General features: G+C 36.0%; 1 protein-coding gene across 5 annotated transcripts in view; it reads right to left on the bottom strand.

The window, feature by feature from the left end:
• TRPS1 (transcriptional repressor GATA binding 1) overlaps positions 1-25,252 on the bottom strand; it is a 258,297-nt gene that overhangs the window by 154,785 nt on the left and 78,260 nt on the right. For all 5 annotated transcript variants that reach the window (XM_059042645.2, XM_059042651.2, XM_059042650.2 and 2 more), the window contains one exon: positions 22,926-23,529. In XM_059042645.2, the coding sequence (XP_058898628.1) occupies positions 22,926-23,529 (604 nt within the window). The remainder of the gene's footprint in view (positions 1-22,925; positions 23,530-25,252) is intronic.

Consider the following 25,252-nt stretch of genomic DNA (forward strand, 5'->3'; position numbering starts at 1 on the left):
AAATAACTCCTCTTTCAGTGTTCATGACGGGGCAGAGAGGAGGACATTGGGAGCAATGATCTTCCAGTTCTAAGGGGCTAGGTTTTAATTCCTCTCAAACACTGAGTTTCAAATCATTCCTTTGCAAAGAGAGCTTCTGGGTAGTTACAGAATTACTCAGTGTAACAGCTAAAGGGGAGGGAGTGCAAGGAAGAATGGGGATGGGAAAGAAAAAGGGGGAGAACAGGAAAAGCATTTACTGCGATTGGGCCATCTGCCATCACCAACATTAAAATATTGACATGGCAACCTGGTTTTCTCTCACTTAAGCAGACAGGAGAGTGCTCTTCTCTGATATATAAAAAGGACATGACTATAAATATCAATCAAATCTATCTGGTCTATTGTGTCATTCAAAGCTTTTGTTTCCTTATTTATTTTCTGTTTGGATGACCTGTCCATTGGTGTAAGTGGGGTGTTAAAGTCCTCGACTATGACTGTGTTACTGTTGATTTCTCCTTTCATGGTTGTTAGCATTTGCCTTATGCATTAACGTGCTCCTATACTGGGTGCATAAACATTTATAATTGTTATATCTTCTTCTCAGATTGATCCCTTGATTCCTTCTGTTTCTTTTTCTTCTCTGATTGCCATGGCTAGGACTTCCAAAACTATATTTCATAAGAGGGGCGAGAGTGGACATCCTTGCCTTGTTCCTGATCTTAGTGGAAGTGCTTTCAGTTTTTCACCATTGAGTATGATGCTTGTTGTGGGTTTGTCATATACGGCCTTTATTATGTTGAGGTAGGTTGCCTCTATGCTCATTTTCTGGAGAGTTTTTATCATAAATCGGTGTTGAATTTTGTCAAAAGCTTTTTCTGCATGTATTGAGATGATCATATGGTTTTTATTCCTTAATTTGTTAATGTGGTATATCACATTGATTGATTTGCATATATTGAGAATCTCTGCATCCCTGGGATAAATCCCACTCGATCATGGTGTATGATGCTTTTAATGTGTTGTTGGATTCTGTTTGCTAGTATTTTCCTTAGGCTTTTTGCATCTGTGTTCATCAGTGATATTGGTCTATAATTTTTTTTTGTGATATCTTTTTCTGGTTTTGGTATCAGGGTGATGGTGGCTTCATAGAATGAATTTGGGAGTGTTTCTCCCTCTGCAATCTTTTGGAAGAGATTGAGAAGGATCGGTGTTAGCTCTTCTCTAAATGTTTGATAGAATGCGCCTGTGAAGCCATCTGGTCCTGGACTTTTGTTTGCTGGAAGATTTTTTTTTTTTTTTTTTTTTTTTTTGTGGTACGCAGGCCTCTCACTGTTGTGGCCTCTCCCATTGTGGAGCACAGGCTGTGGATGCACAGGCTCAGCGGCCATGGCTCACATGCCCAGCCGTTCCATGGCATGTGGGATCCTCCTGGACTGGGGCACGAACCCGCGTTCCCTGCATCGGCAGGCGGACTCTCAACCACTGCACCACCAGGGAAGCCCTGGAAGATTTTTAATTATGGTTTCAATTTCACTAAGATCAGGAACAAGACAAGGATGTCCAATCTCACCACTCTTATCCTAGTTTTGGACGTCCTAGCCACAGCAATCAGAGAAGAAAAAGAAATAAGAGGAATACAAATTGGAAAAGCAGAAGTAAAACTGTCACTGTTTGCAGATGACATGATACTATACATAAGAAAATCCTAAAGATGCCACCAGAAAACTACTAGAACTAATCAATGAATCTGGTAAGGTTGCAGGATACAAAATTAATGCACAGAAATCTCTGGCATTCCTATACACCAAGAACAAAAAATCAGAAAGAGAAATTAAGGAAACAATCCCATTTACCATCGCAACAAAAAGAATAAAATTCCTAGGAATAAACCTGCCTAAGGAGGTGAAAGATTTGTACTCAGAAAACTATAAAACACTGATGAAAGAAATCAAAGATGACATAAACAGATGGAGAAATATACCATGTTCTTGGATTGAAAGAATCAATATTGTGAAAATGACTATACTACCCAAAGCAATCTACAGATTCAATGCAATCCCTATCAAACTACCAGTGGCATTCTTCACAGAATTAAAACAAAAAATTTTACAATCCGTATAGAAACACAAAAGACCCCAAATAGACAAAGCAATCTTGAGAAAGAAAAACAGAGTTGGAGGAATCAGGCTCCCCAACTTCAAACTATACCACAAAGCTACAGTAATCAAGACAGTATGGTACAGGCACAAAAACAGCAATATAGATCAATGGTACAGGATAGAATGCCCAGAGATAAACCCATGCACATACGGTCACCTAATTTATGACAAAGGAGGCAAGAACATACAATGGAGAAAAGACAGCTTCTTCAATAAGTGGTACTGGGAAAACTGGGCAACTACATGTCAAAGAATGAAATTAGAACACTACCTAAAATCATACACAAAAATAAACTCCAAATGGATTAAAGACCTAAATGTAAGACCAGACACTATAAAACTCTTAGAGGAAAACATAGGAAAAACACTCTTTGACATAAATCACAGCAAGATCTTTTTTGACCCATCTCCTAGAGTAATGGAAATAAAAACAAAAACAAACAAATGGGACTTAATTAAACTTAAAAGCTTTTGCACAGCAAAGGAAACCATAAACAAGATGAAAAGACAACCCTCAGAATGGGAGAAAATGTTTGCAAATCAAACAATGGGCAAAGGATTAATCTCCTAAATATACAAACAGCTCATGGAGCGCAATATCAAAAAAACAAACTATCCAGTGAAAAAATGGGTGGAAGACCTAAATAGACATTTTACCAAGGAAGACATACAAATGGCCAAGAGGCACATGAAAAGATGCTCAACATCACTAATTATTAGAGAAATGCAAATCAAAACTACAATGAGGTATTACCTCATGCCGGTCAGAAAGGCCATTATCAAAAAATCTAGAAACAATAAATGCTGGAAAGGGTGTGGTGAAAAGGGAACCCTCCTGCACTGTTGGTGGGAATGTAAATTGATACAACCATTATGGAAAACAGTATGCAGGTTCCTTAAAAAACTAAAAATAGAACTACCATATGACCCAGCAATCCCACTACTGGGCATGTATCCTGAGAAAACCATAATTCAAAAAGAGTCATGTACCACAATGTTCATTGCAGCACTATTTACAATAGCCAGGACATGGAACCAACCTAAATGTCCACTGACAGATGAATGGATAAAGAAGATGTGGTATTGTATATATACAATGGAATATTACTCAGCCATAAAAAGAAATGAAATTGAGTTATTTGTAATGAGGTGGATGGACCTAGAGTCTGTCATACAGAGTGAAGGAAGCCAGAAAGAGAAAAACAAATACCGTATGCTAACACATATATATGGAACCTTAAAAAAAAAAAAAAAAAAAGTGGTACTGATGAACCTAGTTGCAAGGCAGGAATAAAGACATAGACATAGAGAATGGACTTGAGGACATGGGGTGGGAGGGGGAAGCTGGGCGAAGTGAGAGTAGCATCCACATATATACACTACTGAATGTAAAATAGTTGGCTGGTGGGAAGCAGCTGCACAGCACAGGGAGATCAGCTCAGTGCTTTGCGATGACCTAGAGGGGTGAGATAGGGAGGGTGGGAGGGAGGCTCCAGAGGGAGGGGATATGGGGACATGTGTATGCATATGGCTGATTCACTTTGTTGTGCAACAGAAACTAACACAGTATTGTGAAGCAATTATACTCCAATAAAGATCTATTGAAAAAAAGAAGGACACGACTAACCCATCAGTAGTTCTGGGGTGGTTTGTAATAAATCAATGACAATATTGTTCTGCTAAACCTAACTGTGGTCTTTCTAAGAGTGAACGGTTACAAAAATAAATAATAACTGCTTTTGAGAAAAACCTTCCGTGTCTGAGACCTGGTTGTGGAACCTGGCAATGTCAACTGAATGGGGTTCATTCAGTACCAAGTTGCATCACATAATCTTAGGAAGGAGAACTTCTCAGGAGAATCTGCAGTGCTAACCTGTGTTTTGCCAATCACGTAAGATCTTGTTCTCAATAAGACCCTCATGAGCTCCTTATTAAAGAAAACTAATGTAGTAAATTTCACGATAGGGGAGAAAAAAGTTGGCACCAAACGAAGTATAACAGAAATTTCTGAGGTCCCATGTCTTGAAAATAAAATACTTTTGCAAATAAATGTTTAGAAAATACTTAAGTTCAAAACAGCAATTATTTCAGACTAGAAAAAGAATAATCTTAAATATCTTTAAAACTACAGACCTACCTGCAAGAAACTGAATGCAAAGTTTCCAAATTAAAAAAAAACGAGTTCTAAGAAATGATGTATTATGTATACGATTTAAGGACCTCACTTATATTTTCCTGTGGAAATAAACTGATGAGGTGCCCAGAAGTTTCTTTAATAAGGCCAACACGTCCAAAATCTGTCAACTCAATAACTCAAATGCACCAACAAAACAATATCAACAGAAGCAACAGTATGCAGAAGGTTTCCAAGACACCAAACCATCTCTGATTTGTTCAATCAGTGAGTCAAATTCACTGAATGAAAGCAAACCTGTTAAATATAGCTACTGGAGTTAATATATTTAAAATATTATCATTTCAAAATGTAATAAATATAAAATTGTATAATGTGATAACTTCAATATTGATTTTTTTCACACCCAGTCTTAGGAATCTGGTGTGCATATTTCAGTTCAGACTAGTGGCATCTCAGGTGCTCCATAACCATGTGTGGTGAGTTCCTACTGGACTGCACAGAACTGCTCTAGATAAACTGCTCGGATACGAGTTCATGACTCCAGCACCAGACACATGCTGTGATTCCTTGGCCTCTTGTTCCATCTTTATTCATCAAACCAAAATTCAGCTTAGGCATCATCTTCTCCAGTATGTCTTTGAGGACCTCCCAGGCCAAGATAGCTACCTGCACTCAGCACCGCCTTCTCTGCCGCTGTATTTTCTGCTTTGCGTAAGTCACCCTGTTATGTTTCTGTCATCTTGTAGATTTTGTTCAAGGGCAAAGACTGTCTTATTCATCTTGTACTTAGCACTGAGCACAGAGCCCAACGCACAATGGGCTTCTGCCACATAACCTTCAAACTTAATTCAACTAGCGGCATGTTATTTTGGGGCAACTTACTCAACTTCTCTATATCTTTGTGCCTTCATTTAAATGGGGTTGCAAATGTTCAGTATCACAGTGTTGTTCAAAGAATTAAGTGAGATGATGCCTATGAAGGCTCTTGGCATAATTCTGGACATGGTGAAGTACCCTTTACTGTACTTCCTCCCAGGAGGCAGAAACTATGTGTATATTGACCCCTGCATCACCACAACCATAAGTGATGTGCCAGACACATGTTTTATAAAAGAATGACAGATTAACTTGAAAACTTTTTACGTATTAACAAAAATAAACCCGCTGTAAGGCTTAATCAAAATTATATACTCATGTATAATATATAAATACACATATACATATATATGCACATACTTGTATATGATTCAAATTATACTATATTTCATAGAATTCTTAATGCCTAGATGACTTTATTCTTCAAATTTTAACCTGAAACATACATATGGCACAATTATAGAATTTTCAGCATTTTATCATCATAAAAACAGATATTCTCTTTTTCTTCTTCTAATCTCTCCAAGGTTAAAAAGGATTTTCAAAATGCAGTTTACAATAAAAATATTCAACAAATGAGCACTGTATTAAAAGAATAAATTGTGGTTTTTAATTTCTAAGTAATTTATCTGAAAAGTTGATGTTTTATGTTTTGATTTCTGGCATGAGATATAAAACGTACCATTGCTCTAAAATGAATGAATCAGAAAGGTTTTCCCACAAATGACTATTTTAGAAAAAAAAAAAAAAAAAACTACAATTAATGGGATCAAAATTTTGCACTGCCCCACATCTCTAAACTGATATATAAATTTAATCATTATATAAGTTGAACCATACCAGCAAATATACTCCTTTTACTAACACATGTCAATATAATCCCAATTAAAATACTCTGTAAGATTGCCTACAGTATTTCAGATGGAAATAGCTTCTACTGAAATAGACTTTCCTGCCACTCTGATTTAGCATCTCACTTTCCCTTATCAGCAGATGGTAAGCCAAGTACTATTTAAATCCATATGTCTTCCATAGGCATAGTTCAAATACTCGATAAAAAAGATGAACAAATGTTTTAGAGCTAATAACATTAGCCTTTGAGTGAAAAAAAGTAACAAAGTAGAGTTTCACTTCCTGCAAATGACTTTTACTACATCACATTTAGATGATTGAAGGAGTTACATCTCTGTAAACCACCCAGACAAAAATAACCTACTGTATAGAACAAGACAACAGTAAAAGACTATGATTTTGATTATTTCTTCATGAATCCTTCCTCTCTGCATGGATTCCAACCCTGAAAGGCAATGAATCTGGTACCAGAGGGATACCATAGTGTAGGTACAATTCAACAACAGCAGGGTCAAGAAGAACAGGGTAATTCACCAGTTTTCTTTTACATTACAGCTATACCCCTTTTCCCTCCTCTCCCCCTACTACTTTCCTAAAGGGTCAAGAAAACAAACAAGAACACCATTTAAAGAACAAAGCTCCCTGACTTTGTAGATTTCATCCATAGACAAAACCCATTCTTTTATTCATTTCTTCTAGGCAAGGAGATTAAGATAATGATTTTGGGTTTGTAGTAAAAACAACACATGTATTCCTGAGTTCACAAAAGCTTTTGAACTCTCCTTTCTGGGTTTGTCTCTAGCAAATGGGATGCCGCAGACTCAAGGAAAAATATTATCTATGAATATCTTTCTCTTCTACACATCACATCTTCTACTCTTGTAAGCCTTTGATTCCCTGACTTGATCATAAAATTATTGGAATAAATGGCCCCACTGCCCATTGCCTCTTATTTTGAACCCAGTACCCAATATTCTAAAACGTTTCCCTTCCTTAGGGAACCGTAGAGAATAGTGAAACTTTCTTCCCACATTTTAGATTCAGCAGTGTTCAGCATCATGCTCTATAAACCATTAGCTGTGCAGAAGATTGATTATTTCAACGAAAATGGGATTTAGAGTTATTATTTTGAAAAGAATTTACACAAAGAAATTTTGGATAAGTGAATTAAAAATAAACAGGTTTTACTGGAACTTTTAAAGCCTAGAAACACATTGGCAGATTGCTTCTCTAGATTCCTGTATCAAAAAACTCTGGGGCTTCCCTGGTGGCGCAGTGGTTGAGAGTCTGCCTGCCGATGCAGCGGACACGGGTTCGTGCCCCGGTCTGGGAAGATCCCACATGCCACGAAGCGGCTGGGCCCGTGAGCCATGGCCGCAGAGCTTGCGCATCCGGAGCCTGTGCTCCGCAACGGGAGAGGCCACAACAGTGAGAGGCCTGCGTACCGCAAAACAACAACAACAGCAACAACAAAAAAACCTCTGTCAACCCTGAGAAATCACTGTTTCACCAGATAACTCAGAAAAAATTTCAAATTTATAAATGGCCCAGTAAAGCTCAATTGTTAAAATGTGAAATCAAAACTGGTATAATTTTATGATGTTTTTACCCAGAGTAAACAACTTACCAAATAGTATTATACTTTAAAGGCTATTGGAAAAAATTGCATGTAAGTAATAATTTACCTAATCCTTTAGTCCTAAAAAGAGTATTCAAATATTAATGTTTGCAATGATAAACTTAATGGTAAAAATTATACAAGCAGTATTGTAGGCTCACACAGAAATTAAAAGGTAGTTTTCCAATTTTTAAAAAAGTGGATATATATTCATAGAATTCCATTCAATTAAGTATGCATTGATTCTAGACTTCCTAAGAGATCATCAGCAGTATGGCAGGGCTGATGAGAAATAGAACCATAAAAATGGCCTAGCCCTTCTCTCTCAGGAGCTCACAATCTATTGAGGGAGAAAAACTCACAAAGGGATAAATGATAAGATCCAATATTTGCCGTTTCTGTCATATCTTTGCTCTATTCTGTCCCAAACTTGTCCAAATACCCCTTGCTTTCAGAGGAAAAACCTCAGACGCACGCGTGCGCGCACACACGTACTTCAGTGGATCTCAATTTCAGGTCCAGAGAATATCACAAAAATCTCAACATTGCAATGAAATTCATACATCAAAATCATAAGGACTGGAAACTACAGAGGTGCCACCTCAATTCCACACAAATCCCAACTCAAAGCCATGTTTAAAACTCATCTGATTCGTTAAATATAGAACAGTTAAGACATCTGGCTGAACCTGAATATTGTGCAGTCACTGTCTAGTCATAGAAAGGTAGGAGCGGTTTGGGCTGGTCACAAAGATGGATAATTCATGAATCTAAGCTTGTGGGTCTAAGTGTAAACTTCAAGGGCATTATGACTTTTACCTATTCAGAGCCTTTATCCACCTATGGTTTGGTTAGCTATTACGAAGCAAATGAGATTGATTAAGTCATGATTAGAGTTCATGGTCCTGCAAGTGTAGAAACAATCTCTTAGAAACACTCTAGATATAAAACTTAAAAGGCTTATCTTTAATAACGGAAAATCAGTACACCAAAGACAGCTCATTTACTTTTAAATGATGATGCTGTGTCTACAGAGAGTTTTTGAAAGAACTGCCATAAATTCTGTGATCATAAATGGGCTGTGGTTGATTTTTTTTAAATGCATTTTAATTTATACTTATTACCAAAAAAATAAAGAATAAACTTACGATTTTTTCTTAACATTAAATCAGTAAATAGTAAAATGACATAAGCCTATCTCTCAGATCCAAATTGTTTACAGAACTGAAAGCCTTGAAGCTTGGGAGATTTTAATCAAGACTTCCATTAACCCCCTACCAATATCCCAGGGACTGTAGGAATTTTAAACAAAAGGGAAAGCAATGCTTTTAAAATGACTTAATGTAATACAGTATTAAGATATGTAACAGTTTTAGCCATTAAACAACAGGTGACATATCACAGACAAGGATTTCTCTTTCTTCTCAATGACTAAATAAGACATTAAATAGGACATGAAAATGGGCCAAGGAATCAAAGCTAAGAGAAATGGTTAGTGAATAAATCAGAACACCAATATATAAAACCAAAATACAATAGTTCTTATATATAATGAATCAATCAAATGAGTATAGTATGTATGGCATACGCTTTAAACAGGTTTTCAAGAATTTTTTTTCATTTATATTTCTTTTGAACCTATGTATGGTATGGTTCTATGTAGAATTATTTTTAATTTATATTTGAATAAAAGAGTAACATATACTGTGCATATATAAAGTATATATATATATTAAAAGTAACTTTCTGATGCTTATTTACACTAATTAAAGATTTTATTAAATTCTTCCTTCAGACTTTGATTTAAATAACCCAACTCTGTTCTAAAGCTTATTCTTTCCTTTGGGTTTATCGTGCAAATAAGATCTTGAGGTATGCACGTTTCTGCAAATTTCTGAATCCTATCAATTAACAAAAGATTTTTCCATACACAAAGGATCTTAAAATTTAATCTCATAAATGTCAAAACAGTAACTGTCACTCTAGAGCAGGACTCATCTACTATGCTACTTTTTTTTTTTTTTTTTTTTGCGGTATGCGGGCCTCTCACTGTTGTGGCCTCTCCCATCGCGGAGCACAGGCTGCGGACGCGCAGGGTCAGCGGCCATGGCTCACGGGCCCAGCCGCTCCGCGGCATGTGGGATCTTCCCGGACCAGGGCACTATGCTACTTTTTAAAGCTGCAGTTACAAAGCTCACTTTTGACTTGGATTATCTTTAGACTTTTGTACTTTGATTGTTCCTCAAGTTCTCCAAACACCAAAGTTCTTTTTTGTTGGTTTATTTCATTCTTACACCCCAGTAATCCCCTGCCCCATCTAACACCACCTATGCAAACCCCAACCCTTTTTGAACCAACCAATAAGCAACCTCTTCCAGGAGGCCTTTCTTGATGGCTCAATTAAGAATAGATAATTTCCTCCTCTTAAAAAATTAAATTTGGGATTAACATATGCACACTACTATATATATATATATATATATATATATATATATATATATACACACATATATATACATATATAATATATATACATATATATGTATATATATAATATATAAAATAGATAACCAACAAGGACCTACTGTATAGCACAGGAAACTTTATTCAATATTTTATAAAAACCTATAAAGGAAAAGAATCTGAAAAAGAATATATATATATAATCACTTGCTATACACCTGAAACTAACACAACATTGTAAATCAACTATACTTCAATAAAAAATGCTAAAATATTAAGTTAAATTAAATACTACAGCTTATTTGTTCCACTCCATGGCACTTGGCACCCCTTTCCTTATACCATAATCATGTTTCTGAACATTATCTCCCAGACTGGTTTACAAATGGTTTAAAGAATCGGTGTCCATAGTTTGTCCATGTTGATATCACTCCTAGAAGATTCTGTACAAACTAGGTTTTCAATATATTCTTTCAACTATTAAAGAAATGTCGGTTCATTTAGAAGTCATTCCAACTCCTCTGTTCCCTATGAGAAATGCCATTTCTTGCTATCCATTAGATATTTTCATCTGAATGCCCTGCAAACTCTGTAGGTGTTAAGACGACCTTATTTAACTCTCACAAAAAAGCTCACGCTACAGTTCTGCTAATGGCACTACCATTCATCAAAAAGCAATTTAAAAAGTGTGGACTTTGAAGTCAGCCTATATGGACATGGTCTAACATGACCCAGTTACTTACTAGCTGGGTGACTTTGGGCAAGTGACTTAATATTTCTGAGGCTCTATTTCCTCTGTAAAATGGAATTAAAGATATCCTCTATGGCATGGGGTTACTTGGAAGATTAAATGAGTTATTACAAATAGAAAGGAGAGCCTGGCCCATAGTTGGTGATTATCAAATGTTAGCTATTATTGGTCTCCTTGTCCAGTCATCCAAACTTAAAGCCTCATTCATCATAACCTCCCTCCTCGTGATCACTCACACATGTCAACTTGGCTAACTCTTGAATATTCTACATCTAGCATATCTATGAAAATAATCTCTCATTTTCACTATCCTAGTGTAGCCTTTGTTATCAGTCATAGGATAAGGGATTAACCTACTAATTAATCTCCTTTATCCCAATTCTGCCCACGTATCCACCCCCTTCCAAGCCATCCTATGTAAAATGGGATAGATATTAACCTTGTTAAAGGTTTGATCAAGATATCTTTGATCTAAATCCTGCGATGATTCCTTCTTTCCTTCTGAAATAAAAAATTTCAAATAAGCATTTAAGGAAATTCTCCTAACCTATATGTCAGGTCTTAGCTATGCAAACCATACTGCACATACCTTTTGATCAAGCTTTTCCCATCATCTATATCTTAAAAATGCCCTCAGCTAAACTCACCTTGTTCTCTCTGTAGAGCTGGCCCTCCATGCAGTCATATTCACTTGCTGAAAGCTTAGTCTTTTTTTCAAAGATCATCTCAGAAAACTCTATGTATGATAACTGTTTTCAATCACTCAACTGAATATGATCTGTTCCTCTTTAAACACCCAAAGACCACTGCTCTCCTCTCCTTGTCCCTTTTATGGAAGTCTCACTTTTATTATCGTTGTCTATATACTTAGCTTATCACTTATACATGATTGTACATTACTTGAGGGCAAGAACCCTGATTTACTTATATCCATACTCTTTATAGGATCTTTCATGGTTCCTGAAACAAAGTAGGTGCTAAATTATTATTTCTAGGGCAAGAAAAGTTAGAGACCAGTACATCAGGGAATGAGTCTACAAAGTTATCTTTTGCATTGGATTTCTATTTCTTTCAAGTCTGAGTCTAGGTTAGTTTGGTTTAACACATGTTGGTTCTTTGAAAATAAATCCTGAACCCAGATGAGTATTAATGTATTTAAATTTAGATACAACCAATTATGCATTCAAATCCTTCAAACAAATGGGTATATTGTTAAAATTTCATGAACTATAAATACAAATAGTTTCTAGTCTTTGCATATAGCAGTAAGATGCTTGAAAAAGAAAATGAAAATGGGATTTAGAATGGTTTTCTACACTTCCCTTTAACACCTGAGTTTCATTCTTACCTTATCTTAAACTATGTAAATGACCTTGAGAAAATTAAAATAAATTCAAATAGTCTGAAACAGAGTTTGTGTGTGTACCAAGTACTTCACTAAATAGCTGCTGGCACCAACTTTATGTGATCACCAAAACATATTAACTCTAAGAACCTTTTTGGAGACAGTGAAATCCCTTTATATATTAAATACATGTATACATAAATATTAAATATACATACACATATTATATATATTTACCTTGTAAGATCCATTTCAGTACATTACACTATTTAAATACTCTGAATGTCAAGGTGACTAAGGAATGTTTTGATTGTAAAAGTGAAATAGACACTTCACTGAATCTATGTTGGTGCTTCAGAAATGTGCCTTATTCAAACCTTCAAACTAACTTTTCCCCCATAATAATGTTTAAAGAAAATGTTGGGGGTTCTATTTCTTAGCTACCACTGTGAGGCAATTCTCACCAATAAAATGTTTTCCCATTTCCCAAGAGTATATATACACATAGCCTGGTAAAGTGACCAATACTTGACAATAAACTCCACTACTGTGTCACCCCATGGAGGAACCTGATTATAGGGAAGCCAGTTATAACAATTTAAAATTGCAAGCAAGATAGAATTATTTAGCTACAAGGATATTCAATGCAGCACTCTTTACCACAGCAAAAATTGGAAGTAACTTCAATGTCTGACAACAAGGAATCAATAATCATCTTTCCTGGTACAACTAGTACAATACATAATGAAATATTATGAAGTCAATAAATGTGATATAGCAGAATAAACACTAATATGAGAAAATGTTTACAATTTATTATAAAGTGAAACTGAAGGCTTTAATAATAAACATATAAGTCTATGTTTGTATGTGCATGTCTTCGTGTGTGTGTGTCTCCAGAAGGGACTAGATTAAAGTGTTGAGTAGTCATTTTCTTCTTTTTTGCTTATTTATATTTTCTAAAATGTATGTAATGAACATATATAGTTTAATGGGAAAGAAAATGCCAACAAAAACTAAATCGATATCCTTTTCTCTTTTCACACACTCTTCCACGGGAAAGAAAATGCCAACAAACACTAATTCGATATCCTTTTATCTTTTCATAGACTCTTCAAAATTTCTTTCTTGTTTTCATCACCAGCGCCACGCTAGAGGTCACCTCCTCTCCTGAAACCCTCAGGAACTGAGCGGAAATATGGTCATTTTCATCATGACCACCAATACTTCAAATAATTCACATATGAATAATGAGATATTAACTCTGAAGGAGCACAAAGAATCCAAGATAGGTTTATAGTTTTAAGATTTCAGTGGGGCGAAACTGAATTATTCACATCCATTAAATAGAGTTTGAATGATTCACAGCCAATTTTATTTTTATAATTGTAATGAAACAGCTGGGATTAGAGTCTATTCATGGACTCATAAGAAATTTGCACCCCACCTACTAAAATTAGTTTCTGCATCCAAAATTCTGATTTGAACATCTGACTGTGAAAAAAACAAGCAACATTGCTCAATGCCAAGAAACTGAAGAAATAGACTTTAAACATGTCATATAGTCACCAGAATTATTTTTTTTCTTATTGTGCAGACATCCCTTTATCGGCATTCATAAGTGGCCCCTTAATAGCATGATTCTCTGAAACAAAGCTATTTTCAAAGAATGAGTTGTCTTGTATAAGATAAGCCCCTGTTGAAGATTTTAGACTGTACTGTGACAGTTGTTTATAATTTATGGGTTCTTAGCCATTAGAGGGAAATCTAACTTAGGAACTTGGACATCAAATACATGATATCTCTTTGGACACTAGCATCACTAAGTCTACAATAGAAGATATTTGTCTTAAAGTTGCCTCAGGTATCAATTCAGAGACCTAAATGTTTAAGGTTTTACAGAAAATTTGCTTGGCCCCAGAGTTTGCAATTTTAAAGAGGTGTGAGCAATTGTATGCTTCTATCTCCATAATTTTCCAAAGAAGGAAACAGGACATAAGGACTGAGTGACTCACCCAGGGTGGTCACACGGCCAGTTAGTCACAAAGTGAGTCTAGAGCACAAAGTCTCTTTTCCTCCAATCCAGTACTCTTTCCACTACATCACAAGGGAAGAGTAAAAAGAAAACATAAAATATAATTTTACTGGAAAATACAATCCTGTCAAGCCTCAATCACAACCAGAGACACTCCATTAAAGGTGGAAAACACCCACCTCTAAACCCAGCTGTAACCTCAAAGGGCTGGGCACACTACTAAAGAATAATTCAGATATATTTTGGAGTCTTGAAAAATATTTAAATCATATGTGAATTTGAGGTAAGCGCTAAATTTTGATTTGATTTTTTAAAAAATCCTACATGACATATATTATCATAGCATAAAGTTTTGAGAGGCATATTAAGTGGATAGTTCATTTGTAGACCATAGACTGCTCATCACAACAGTCTACATTTTAAAAACCTCCAAATTTCTTTGAATCAGTTATATGATTCAGGCGAAGTAATGGATTTTCCTGAATTATCAAGAAAAATTTAGGTTGTAAATTCCTGAAATTAAGAAGAATTAGATTAGCCAAACGTGTATCTTCTAAAATATGACCAACACTGCTTCAACTGTAGCATGCTTTGCAAAACAGATAATCTTCTAAAAAGTTATAAATAAAGAAAAACATTTTCATTTTTCAAGGTATCAGGGAAGAAATTTTTAAAGTTCCATACTGAGGTTCTGGGTTTATTTTTAAAGCAAATGATTATTTTTAAGTGAAGCAAATAGCTCTCTCAAATGTAATATTTGTAAACGTTTAGATTCCCATATATAAATCTGACCTAACTTGTGCATATAAATGACATCAGGGAATGTTTTCATAAATGTCATTAACGGGTTAAGAATGGCCTGAGAGGGCTTCCCTGGTGGTGCAGTGGTTAAGAATCCACCTGCCAATGCAGGGGACACGGGTTCAAGCCCTGGCCCAGGAAGATCCCACATGTCACGGTGCAGCTAAGCCCGTGCACCACAAGTACTGAGCTTGCACTCTAGAGCCCATGAGCTACAACCACTGAGCCCGCGTGCCACAACTACTGAAGCCCGTGTGCCTAGAGCCTGTGCTCCGCAACAAGAGAAGCCACCTCAACAAAGAGTAGCCCCCGCTCGCCGCAACTACAGAAAGCCTGCGCGCAGCAACGGAGACCCAACACAGGCAAAAATAAATAAATAAATAAATAAAAAGAATGGCTTGAGATTCTGTATTTTTAGCCTATAGCAATCACAAACTCAATGTCAATTGAGAAAGTATTCTTTCCCCTGTCTTTCTAACATGTTATTAAGAAATAATAGAGTATTCTATCTGACATTCTGAAAATCCTATGAAAGAAAAATACTTTCTAATAGAATCAATGTAAATATTTCAGCAACAAATAAAACTAAAGATCATTTAATTCCATATTTTAAAGAGAAAAATCAAGTTCTCTCTTATATTCCCTCAAAGCCCACATTATTACCCCACCACATCCAACACACATCCAATGAAGGCAAAAACTGGGTTGAGAAATTGGGAAGGGTAGTAAAAACATCATCCATGGAGGCAAAAGGAAAACAAGAGAGTTCTCCCCTAAAAAAGGTAAGCCTATCTGAGTTGACTGCTTTCCCTTAATAAACATGACTCAACTCTGCATAAGAACATAGGTCGTACTTGGAAATAAATTCCTCTAGAAAATAAACTGTGCTGCACACATAATATAAGGGAAGCATATCATACCATTATCTGGCTATTGGATATTTGTCATATTTCATATACATAAGAAATAGCTCTTAAAGATTATCATTTGCTTTTTCCTTGATTATCTGCATTCATCATTAAATAAGTCAATTTAGTTTAACAGCTCTCCTTAATTATGTCTAGGATATTATTCTCTAAGCATTATTTATGAGTGAATTTATTTTGTATCTTAAAAATGACCCACTCCGATGACAGTGACTTGGACATGGGACACCATTTATTATCAGTCGGATTTTCTGATTTAAATATTATACAGTGTATTCTGCCTTTTAGAAATATATCTGTATATCCTTAGTTTTTTCTGATTAATCATGATGTTACAGATAGAGGTAAATTTCCAGGGCATGAAATGGTTCATAGCTTTCATAATTAATATGCCCAGATTAAATCTTAGAAATTAAGAAACTCTTTTTAAAAAGGCAAGTTAACATGTAAAATTATGTGCGCGAGCTATTTGATCATCCTAACATGAGAGATGATACCACTCAATTGATCACATCACAAATGTCCTGTACTTACAAAAACAAAACGAAAGGAAGATTCCTTTGCCTTACTCCCAATCACTGATAACAACATAAAAAATATGCCGTAAGATAAAGTATTGTGGATTTTTTCCAAAATGACGTCATAACCCCGATTCTGTTTTACTTGTAAATTATAGTTAATTATAAACATCTATAAATGAGAATGTTACTTCGCCAAAATGAAGGAAACAGGGTTCTTGGAGCCTCACTGAAACTATCTGCATCTCCTTGAACTAGTAGCGCAACCACACGCAGCACTGTCCTACTTGCCTCGCTTCCTTGAGTTTATTGGTAGACCATCTTAGTAATCAATGTCCTTGTCTATAAACACTTAATGAAAGTTCACTAACAGAGTCAAAGGGAGGGGAGAGTAAAAGAATATGACAATGGAAACAATATTCACTTTTTTGGTGGGAGCAAATACCAAAACACAGAAATCCAAGGTAAAAATTTTTCCTGGATTTTAGGTAATCAACCCTTCTGTTAAATCCACCCATCAGACTGGACTTTGCCAGAAAAATACGAGATCCACACCGAGGCTGCGCAGCTCATGGCTGACACACTTTTGAATCATTCTGCATCTGTGCTCCTGAAACTTGGGCCACCTTCTGTATACTCTTCACTTCCAACATCTAAGAACACTCAACAATAGGGTCCTTCTTGGGCCCTGTTATCTTCTGACTCATGCCGTCCGTGAAAAAAAGGAAGCCAAGCAAAAGATAGTTATACAGGAAATAATTAACAGATACCGTGCTGAAGGATACCATTTCACAGGGACTACAAACTTACAGCCCAATTCACTAAAAGATACATCTGCTTCCCCTGCCTTAGAAACCTGGGCCAGCAGAACTATGCCAGACTTCACAAAAAGCCTAGGTTACAAAAAAAGAAACAAAAAATGTGCTTTAAAAAAATACTTTAGCCAGGGGAGTTGACTTAAAAGAAAGAAATCAGAATAATAGAAAATCCCATTAGTCAAACATATATGTATCAAATTGATTTTAGTAGTGATCTGTTGTCAAAAATGGTATACCAATATAAAAGATGAATAACCAATAAAGGAAAAAAAAGCTACTTAGATTTTATTTAATAAAAATTAAAATGGTCATGTTCACTATTAAGCATAACTAAGAGGATGAATAATTGTTATTTTTAAAATAAATCTATTATATATTTGAATTTAAACCATACCCTTTTCTAATAGGTGACAATAGAAATGCATCTATCTAGGGCAGAAGCACAGAGATATACAAGGATTGTTAATCTCTGGATACAGTAAATGGTTTTTAACATTTTATTCTTCAGCAAAATAAAGAGCAGCAGCTACCTAAAGAGAAACTTTACAAACAAGGCCTAAAAACTACTATTTCATAGCTAATGATTAGGGAGGTGTATGCCTCCTATTTTTCCTGGTATAGACCTTTCTCTTTGGTATTCAATATATGCAAATATAAAATAATTCAAATGGGGTCAGGAAAATGGTTATGTATGTGAACACCATGTTTAGACAACAGTACCTAGATGATAGCTGCTTTTATTTTCATTAAACACGAAGCAAAACAATAAATATCAGACTTTTCACCTGAGATCATCTTTAGTTAAAAAAAAGTTCCTGCGGTCTTCTGTCAATGGTTGTAAAGGCATTCAACACTGTCGCTTGTTTAAACGTCTCTTTGACTGCCAATAGACTGTCCCCAAAAGAACATTTTTGCATCTCAATAGACTGTCCGGTATCAACAATCTTTAAACTATAAATTTAACGCCGCTGAAGAAAGGGGGAAATAACATCTGCTTTGTACTGTCTTGGTATCACATTTACAAAACGAACAAATAATCATACTACTTTGCACTTATCTAGAACCCTGCATCTGACGATCTCAAATGGCCTGACAAACATTAATTAACTAAGCTGCACAGCACTCCTGGGAGGCTGGCTGGCATCTCAATCCTCTCTAGCAGATGAATGAACGGGATCCTGGGAGGCCCTTTCTCTGAGCCAATGGGTCAACTCGGATCTCAACTCCAAGAACCTGAAACTCAACTCCACAGCCCATGGCCAGACATCTCTGCCAAAACCAAGCAGTGCAAAATGTACATGTTAAAACGGACAAATCCGTAAATAAATTTACACTGCAAACTGAAATCAATCACAAAGAGATTTATTTTTCCCCTAGGTGCATGTGGAAAGTGGACTGATAACTAGGCCATCTGAACTGGTGGAAGAATTAGAGCCTATGAGTTCTCTGACTGTGACGTTCTGTCCTGACATGACATGCAGAAGTTTATTACATAAGTATAGATTTTTCCAACTAAACAATTATACTTCTGCGTTTCACTGAAAAATGAAAAAAATGCATTTGATATTGGCAAAATCTTTGTGAAATTTAATAACAGGTGTTTGCTTCCTTTTAATGTGGTTATCAGTGAGAAGACAAAGCTTTCTGTGTTATAAAATCCAATCTAAAACATTAATTACAAGAATGAAACCTAGAATTTCTCAACCAGGAAATAATAAAACGAACACTGTTACATCTGCATAAGAAGCTACCAAATAATTAAATAAATACCTTTGTTAAAATAAAAATTACACAAGAAGCTGATCAGAAAAGAGCACCCGACTATACTGAGTTCTGACTATACTACACTGTTTAGTTTAAAATGAGAAAGGAACATCTATTTGAATACAAAAAACCAATTAACTTTTGCTTTTAGCAAGACAGCATTAAAGACGTTAACCTCTTCATGGAGCCAAATTTAAATGCTGCGTTTATTTTCAGGAGCTTATTCATGTTTTATAAGATCTATTCTAGAAGTTTTAAAAGAGGAACAATTAAACTTTACATATAAACTTGGACTATTTCTAGCAAAGCATCTAAAGGGGCTAATATTTCTTTCTACTCATAAAAAGAAAAAACATGATTTTATAGAAATACTGTTAGTGCACACAAAACCCTGATTTTCATAAAGCAATTTACAAGATGAAGCATATGTTAATGTGCTCCCTGCCATACTCAAAGCACAATGATCAACACAGGTCACATACACAATTTAGAATTTTTTATAACAAGATCAATTCCATACTAGCAACAGGGGAAGTCTACAGGCATTCATCAAATGAAAATACACATAAATGAGCTGCCAATGTAAAACGAAAAGCCAAACACTGGCCTAAGGAAAAAAAAAAGAAACAGAAAAGAAAGAAGTGAAGAAAACTAATGAATATTTTGAAACTTGAGCTCTTCTCTGTGATTCTTATATTTCCTTCCTCACTTTGAGTGCAGCAGAATTTCATAACTACAACCAGTTAGAAACATGTAACAGAAAGACTAATATTCTGAAAGTGATATTCTAATGATGTGCTTTGTGACATGGCCCTAACTGCATTCAGAATACTCTTTAAAATGTTTCCATTATTTAGCAACATAGTGTTAAACTATTTTAAATTAACATTTTCTGTTGGACACATTTTCCACACTTAATTCTCCATATCACTCTGCCCAGTAGTCAAAGATGATAGTCAAGTTTTTACTTTTAGTATTAGAAACTACATGCATAAATGTATTTACATTTGTCCTAATAATGCTTCATTGGATGCTCTAATTAAAAAATCGCTTTTAAAACCTATTTTCCACTTCTTAAATTGCTTACTATTTCAAAACAAACATACCAAACAGCAAGTTAATTTCAAGTTCCATTCTACTATTTAAACTCAAACATGAATATTACATTCTGTAGATATATACTTACACAGACCCCTGTTTTTTCATTTAAAACATGGAAATTGTATGTGCATTTTTCACTTGTGTACTTATAAATTTTTACAGGACACCTTTGTTACTAACTAGACCTCTAAAATTACAAAATTAAAGTACTTTGGTTTTGCCTTAGTAAATATGATGGCAATATTCTTTTGGGTTTCCCCTGACTGATGGCAGAGGAAGAAATGAGAAGTATATGTTTGCCATAACTTAGCAATACCAATTTCTACCACCAAAGTAGATTTCTTGTCAAATTCACAATCAGAATGGGCTCTTAATTCTCTCAAGTATCTTAAAAAGCTGATCAGCAAGATATGTGTAAATTAAAACTTTTAAATTCAATTAATATACTAAATATTGGGTCAGACAAAAAGTTCGTTAGATTTTAAGTAAAAATAAAAGCCACATTTTTCATTTCACCAAGAACCTTACTGAACAGCATACTCACTAACCGAATGAACATTTTGGCCGACCCAATATTTCACAATAAATCAAATCAGCTATACCTCCTTATCGCAAATGTCCAATAAAATGAGTGATTTCCAAAAGCACTATTCAAATGCAATGAAAATATAAATTTTAAAGATCAAATTTTACTAAAATCACAGAAGAAAGATCCAGGCAACTTTAAAATACATCATATATATATATATATATATATATATATATATATATATATATATATACACTTTTTTGTCAGCTCTCAAAATTTAGTAGACGATGGCCTTTAAGTATCACAAATCCTACAGTTAGGAATCTGATACTCACTGTAGAAGACAGTTAAGTAGCATTTTGCTGAAGATTTCCTACTTCAGCAGCTAATGTGGAGGAACTGAAAAGACAGTTGAAATGATGCAACAGAAAGTTGAAGTCAGGGAATTAAGGAAGTGGAGGAATTGAGAAAAACAAGTTTTTTAGAAAAGTATTATCATCCTCAGGCTGCTTAAAGAACAGAACTACCCTGCTCGGGTTTTAGATTGTACTGCTTCATAAATTACTGCTTGTTCCAAATTCTTAGTGTTTACAAACAGTGGCAGAAAAGGTAACATTCCAAAAACAGTCTAAAAGAGTCATACAATTTGGTATCAGATGAAGATGTCATGGATGAAAACAGTTTGAAATGGAAAAAAAAAAAAAAAAAAAAAAAAAGAGTGGGGAGTTCTAGTGATACAGATGTAAGGAAATCAATTCCACCACGCTCTCAAGATGCAACATGAAATTTAAAAATACTAGGACACGTCATTCCCGCCTTATAACCAGAAACCATAAGAGCCACTTGAGACCAGTACAGTCCTCATACGCTTAGAAAATGATGAGCATTTACAATGATAAAAATGCATAATATATGAAAGAAGCTTCCTAAATTAAACACTCATTTGAAAAGCACAGGAACTATTTCTCTTCTGTCCAAAGTTATTTATGATAAACTTGCTCCTTCCGGGCAGGAAGGATTGTTTGTTTCTCAGAGTACAAGGAGGCATCTCCTCTTCTGCATTCAAGCCCTTCTCTTAGCTCCAGGGCATGACTGCGGTTGGGAAAGGTAACAACTTTTATAATTACCTATGCTCCTCTAAGGGGCGTTTCTCAACTCCACTAGAGAAAGCCAGAGAAGCACAGATAAGCCTCGGAGAATCTACACGAAATGAGAGCAGAGTAGCCAAGCCGACATTGGCAAGAGTAATTTTTCTCCCCACAATACATCCAGAGAGAACTCGGTGGTCTCTAACCTCCAGGTCAAAGCACTGGGCTGGCTGAACTGTATTTCCTAATCAGCTCTTTTGTAAAGGTTAGCTGGTTTCTGATCCTACCTTCCATGAAGGAACAAAGCTTTGAAATCATCCGGAAAGCTCAAAACTTCTCAAAGTCAAGGTGAGATGTTGAAGTGGTAGTGCCTTAGGCAAAAAGCAAGCATCACTCAACTGGGAGCTCCTGAATTTTCAAAATCTAAAATATTTCTTAACAATTCACAGTCTACACAGCATGAAGAGAGTGAGCAAGGATCTTATCCTACAGAGCTTTTGTTTAGTTTCTTTTTCACGCAGGACTGTGTCTTTCTCCCTATAAGAGCCCGATAATGTAAAATTCATGGGTCTCTTCTTTGGATGCTCTTCACACCATTCACACTTAAGTTTATCTCATCTTTTCCTCCTCTTGGCAACAAAACAACAAGCACCGTCATTTGTACATAATTACGCTGTGAGTTTTAAAAACACTACATTTCTGTATTAACGTCTCACTGAGGGCTTTGCATTCTTAGCGATTTAAATCTCTGCTAATTTCTTTATTAACCATAGACTGTGTCACACCACCTTAAAATTTTAAAGTCATTTCATTATTTTAATGTAACAAATGTGCATCCTTCTGGGATTCTGAGCCTCCCTTCTCCAAAAGCGGCCTCATCGTTTTGCATAATCACCAGGAATGATTAGCAAGCATTCAACTGGAGCTGACAGTAGTGACCAACAAGTGACTTCTACCCACTTGATCAAGTATGTGTAGAGTACACACAAACACACGTGAGCGGCTTGCTACCACTTTGGCCTTATTAAGTATACATCCCCAGACAAATACACGTCATTTAGTTGCACTTGGTAAGTCATGATACTAACTCTAGAGAATAAACGTTCTCCCCACTTTCCCTTCAAGATATAGGGATTATTTTAAAAAAATTAAACCTTCCTACCCGTAACAGGGACTGGGATTCATCCTTGGACTTGTTTTCTCCGGATGCAGGATACTGCTGGGTGAGGGCGCCAGCCTTCTCTCCGCCTGCAGGCGCCCCCTGCAGGAAGCCCTTGGTCTCCACAGCCAAGCCATAAATAGGGCGCGCCAGGTGGGCAGCCTCTACATTGGGGCTATCCCTTAAAGTCTTTGTCTGCTCTTGGGGGCCGGACACAGGGGTCAGAAGCCCCAGGCTTGCTTGGGTATAGGATGGACTGCCCCGTAGGATGTCCGCCCCTCTCCAAGTCACGTTGCGGAGGTCATCACTTGAACTCTCAGCCCAAGCTTTTTCTTTGAGCCCGTCCTTCTCTTCTAGCTTCTCCCTCTTCACCACACTCTCAGCAACCGGCTCTCCCATTTTAGAGTCTGGATTGAGCAGACTGTAGACCTTGAGGTCAATCTTGGGCTCCTCCTTGATGGTGGATATGGCATGCCCGTCCTCTTCGCCGTTGGCTGTAGTGCTGTCCTGTTCCTGGCAGTGAACAGTGTTGAAGTGCTCCAGTAGTGACTGAGTCTCGGCAGCTGTAAAACTGCATTGACGGCATTTGTAGCAGCTGTGTGCTCTCCTGCAGAAGAAGAAAACCATTACTCGAAATCTAGCATTCAGAAGGACTTTAAAAAATAGTCTTCAAGCACCTGAATTTTATCTCCTGTAATGTAATAGGTCGAATGAAATACAATATTCTCAATACCCAGAAACTGGTATGTCATTAACTGGCACCTTCAGTTCTAGGCAAGGAATGCAATATTCCCATTTGTTATACCAGCAATAACAGGTACCTGCACACAGAGACACACTTATGCGTACACACTCCAGACGAGTCACATTTAAAACTGGTTGATTTGCTTTATTATTGGAGGACCTGCTCTGTTCATTTTACTGTGACCGGATAATCAATTCTACATTATTTAATAGATATTCATAAATTTTGACACCTGATTTCATCAATGGACTTTTCTCTTTCCACTTATTTCAACTAAATTGGGATATTTTTCACTATAAATATATATACACTGCTAGTGCTGAAGTGCTCTATACAGCTTTTACATGTATTAAAATAAATTCTCCCAAACTGATTACAGTGTTCTTTGCTATCATAAAATTTAAATCCATTTAATCAATGAAATGTGGTTGACTGAGCTACATAATCTAGTAAATAAAATATACCAGAAGCTCAAGTTTTTTAAGACAAATTTTTTCTATCTGTAAGGACTTATGAACATTCAACAAACTGAGTGTCTGTTGGGTACCAAGCAGCATGATAGGCGCTGTACAGATATATTCATTAAAAGAGTGGATGTGAATATATGTTTCTGTGTGTGTTTTCTTTTTATAAGGCATAAAACAAGGAGACCTTATTGTTGGATTTCATAGCATCTCCTGCTGTTAAAGACAGAACGGTAACTGTTAAATTAAGAAAAATGTTTGATTAACAAAGAAGAACAGAGGCACTGTATCCTAAAAGGCATACGGGAAAGGTACACAAATAACTGGGTATAAGGCATACATTCTTTAACTGTAAAAACCTCGTATGGCTTTCTAATTAAATAACCACGTGAAACACTTGCTACTCCATGATATAATGTGTTAGGAGTTACAACTTAAAATAACAAAATAAGTTTTGAGAGCTGTTACTTCAAGCTACTGCAAAGTAGGTACCCCTATATGTAATCTGTAGATAATCATCACAATATTACTTTGCCAGGCACTGGGTACACATTGGTGAATACAAGGCACAAAGCCCTTGTCCACCTGGTGTTTAGAGTCTAGTCAGGAATGACAAGCTTCACATCACTCTCTAAATAAACACGTAAGGACAAAGAGTAATATTGCTAAGAATGAAATGGATGGGATGGTAAGGCGGTGGAAGGGCTGCTTAAGGTCCTCAGGAAGGCCTTTCTTTTTTTTTTTTTTTTTTTTTTTTTTTTAGGAAGGCCTTTCTGAGGGCGATTTATCAAAGCAAAGGATGGAAAGAAGCTATCCTTGTTGGAGGAGGAGGAAGGGGAAAGGGCAGTACATTCTAGCAAGCCTGAGATACTGAAAGAGGCCACTGATGCTTGAGAGGAATAAATAAGAGGAAGCATAATAATCAACAAGCCAGAGGGTCATCTAGAGCTTTGTGGACCATGGCAAGGAGGTAGGTATTTTCAAAGGGAAAGGGAAGCCACTGCAAGGTTATAGGCAGAGGAGTAGCATAGTTAAATGTGTGCTTTAATCACTTTGGGAGTGTAAAAGTTTCTCTATTGGATGACTTCATTCTGAGACCTGATGGCTGAAAATCCAAAAAC

Source organism: Kogia breviceps, chromosome 17, assembly GCF_026419965.1.
Source record: "Kogia breviceps isolate mKogBre1 chromosome 17, mKogBre1 haplotype 1, whole genome shotgun sequence".
NCBI lineage: Eukaryota > Metazoa > Chordata > Mammalia > Artiodactyla > Physeteridae > Kogia > Kogia breviceps.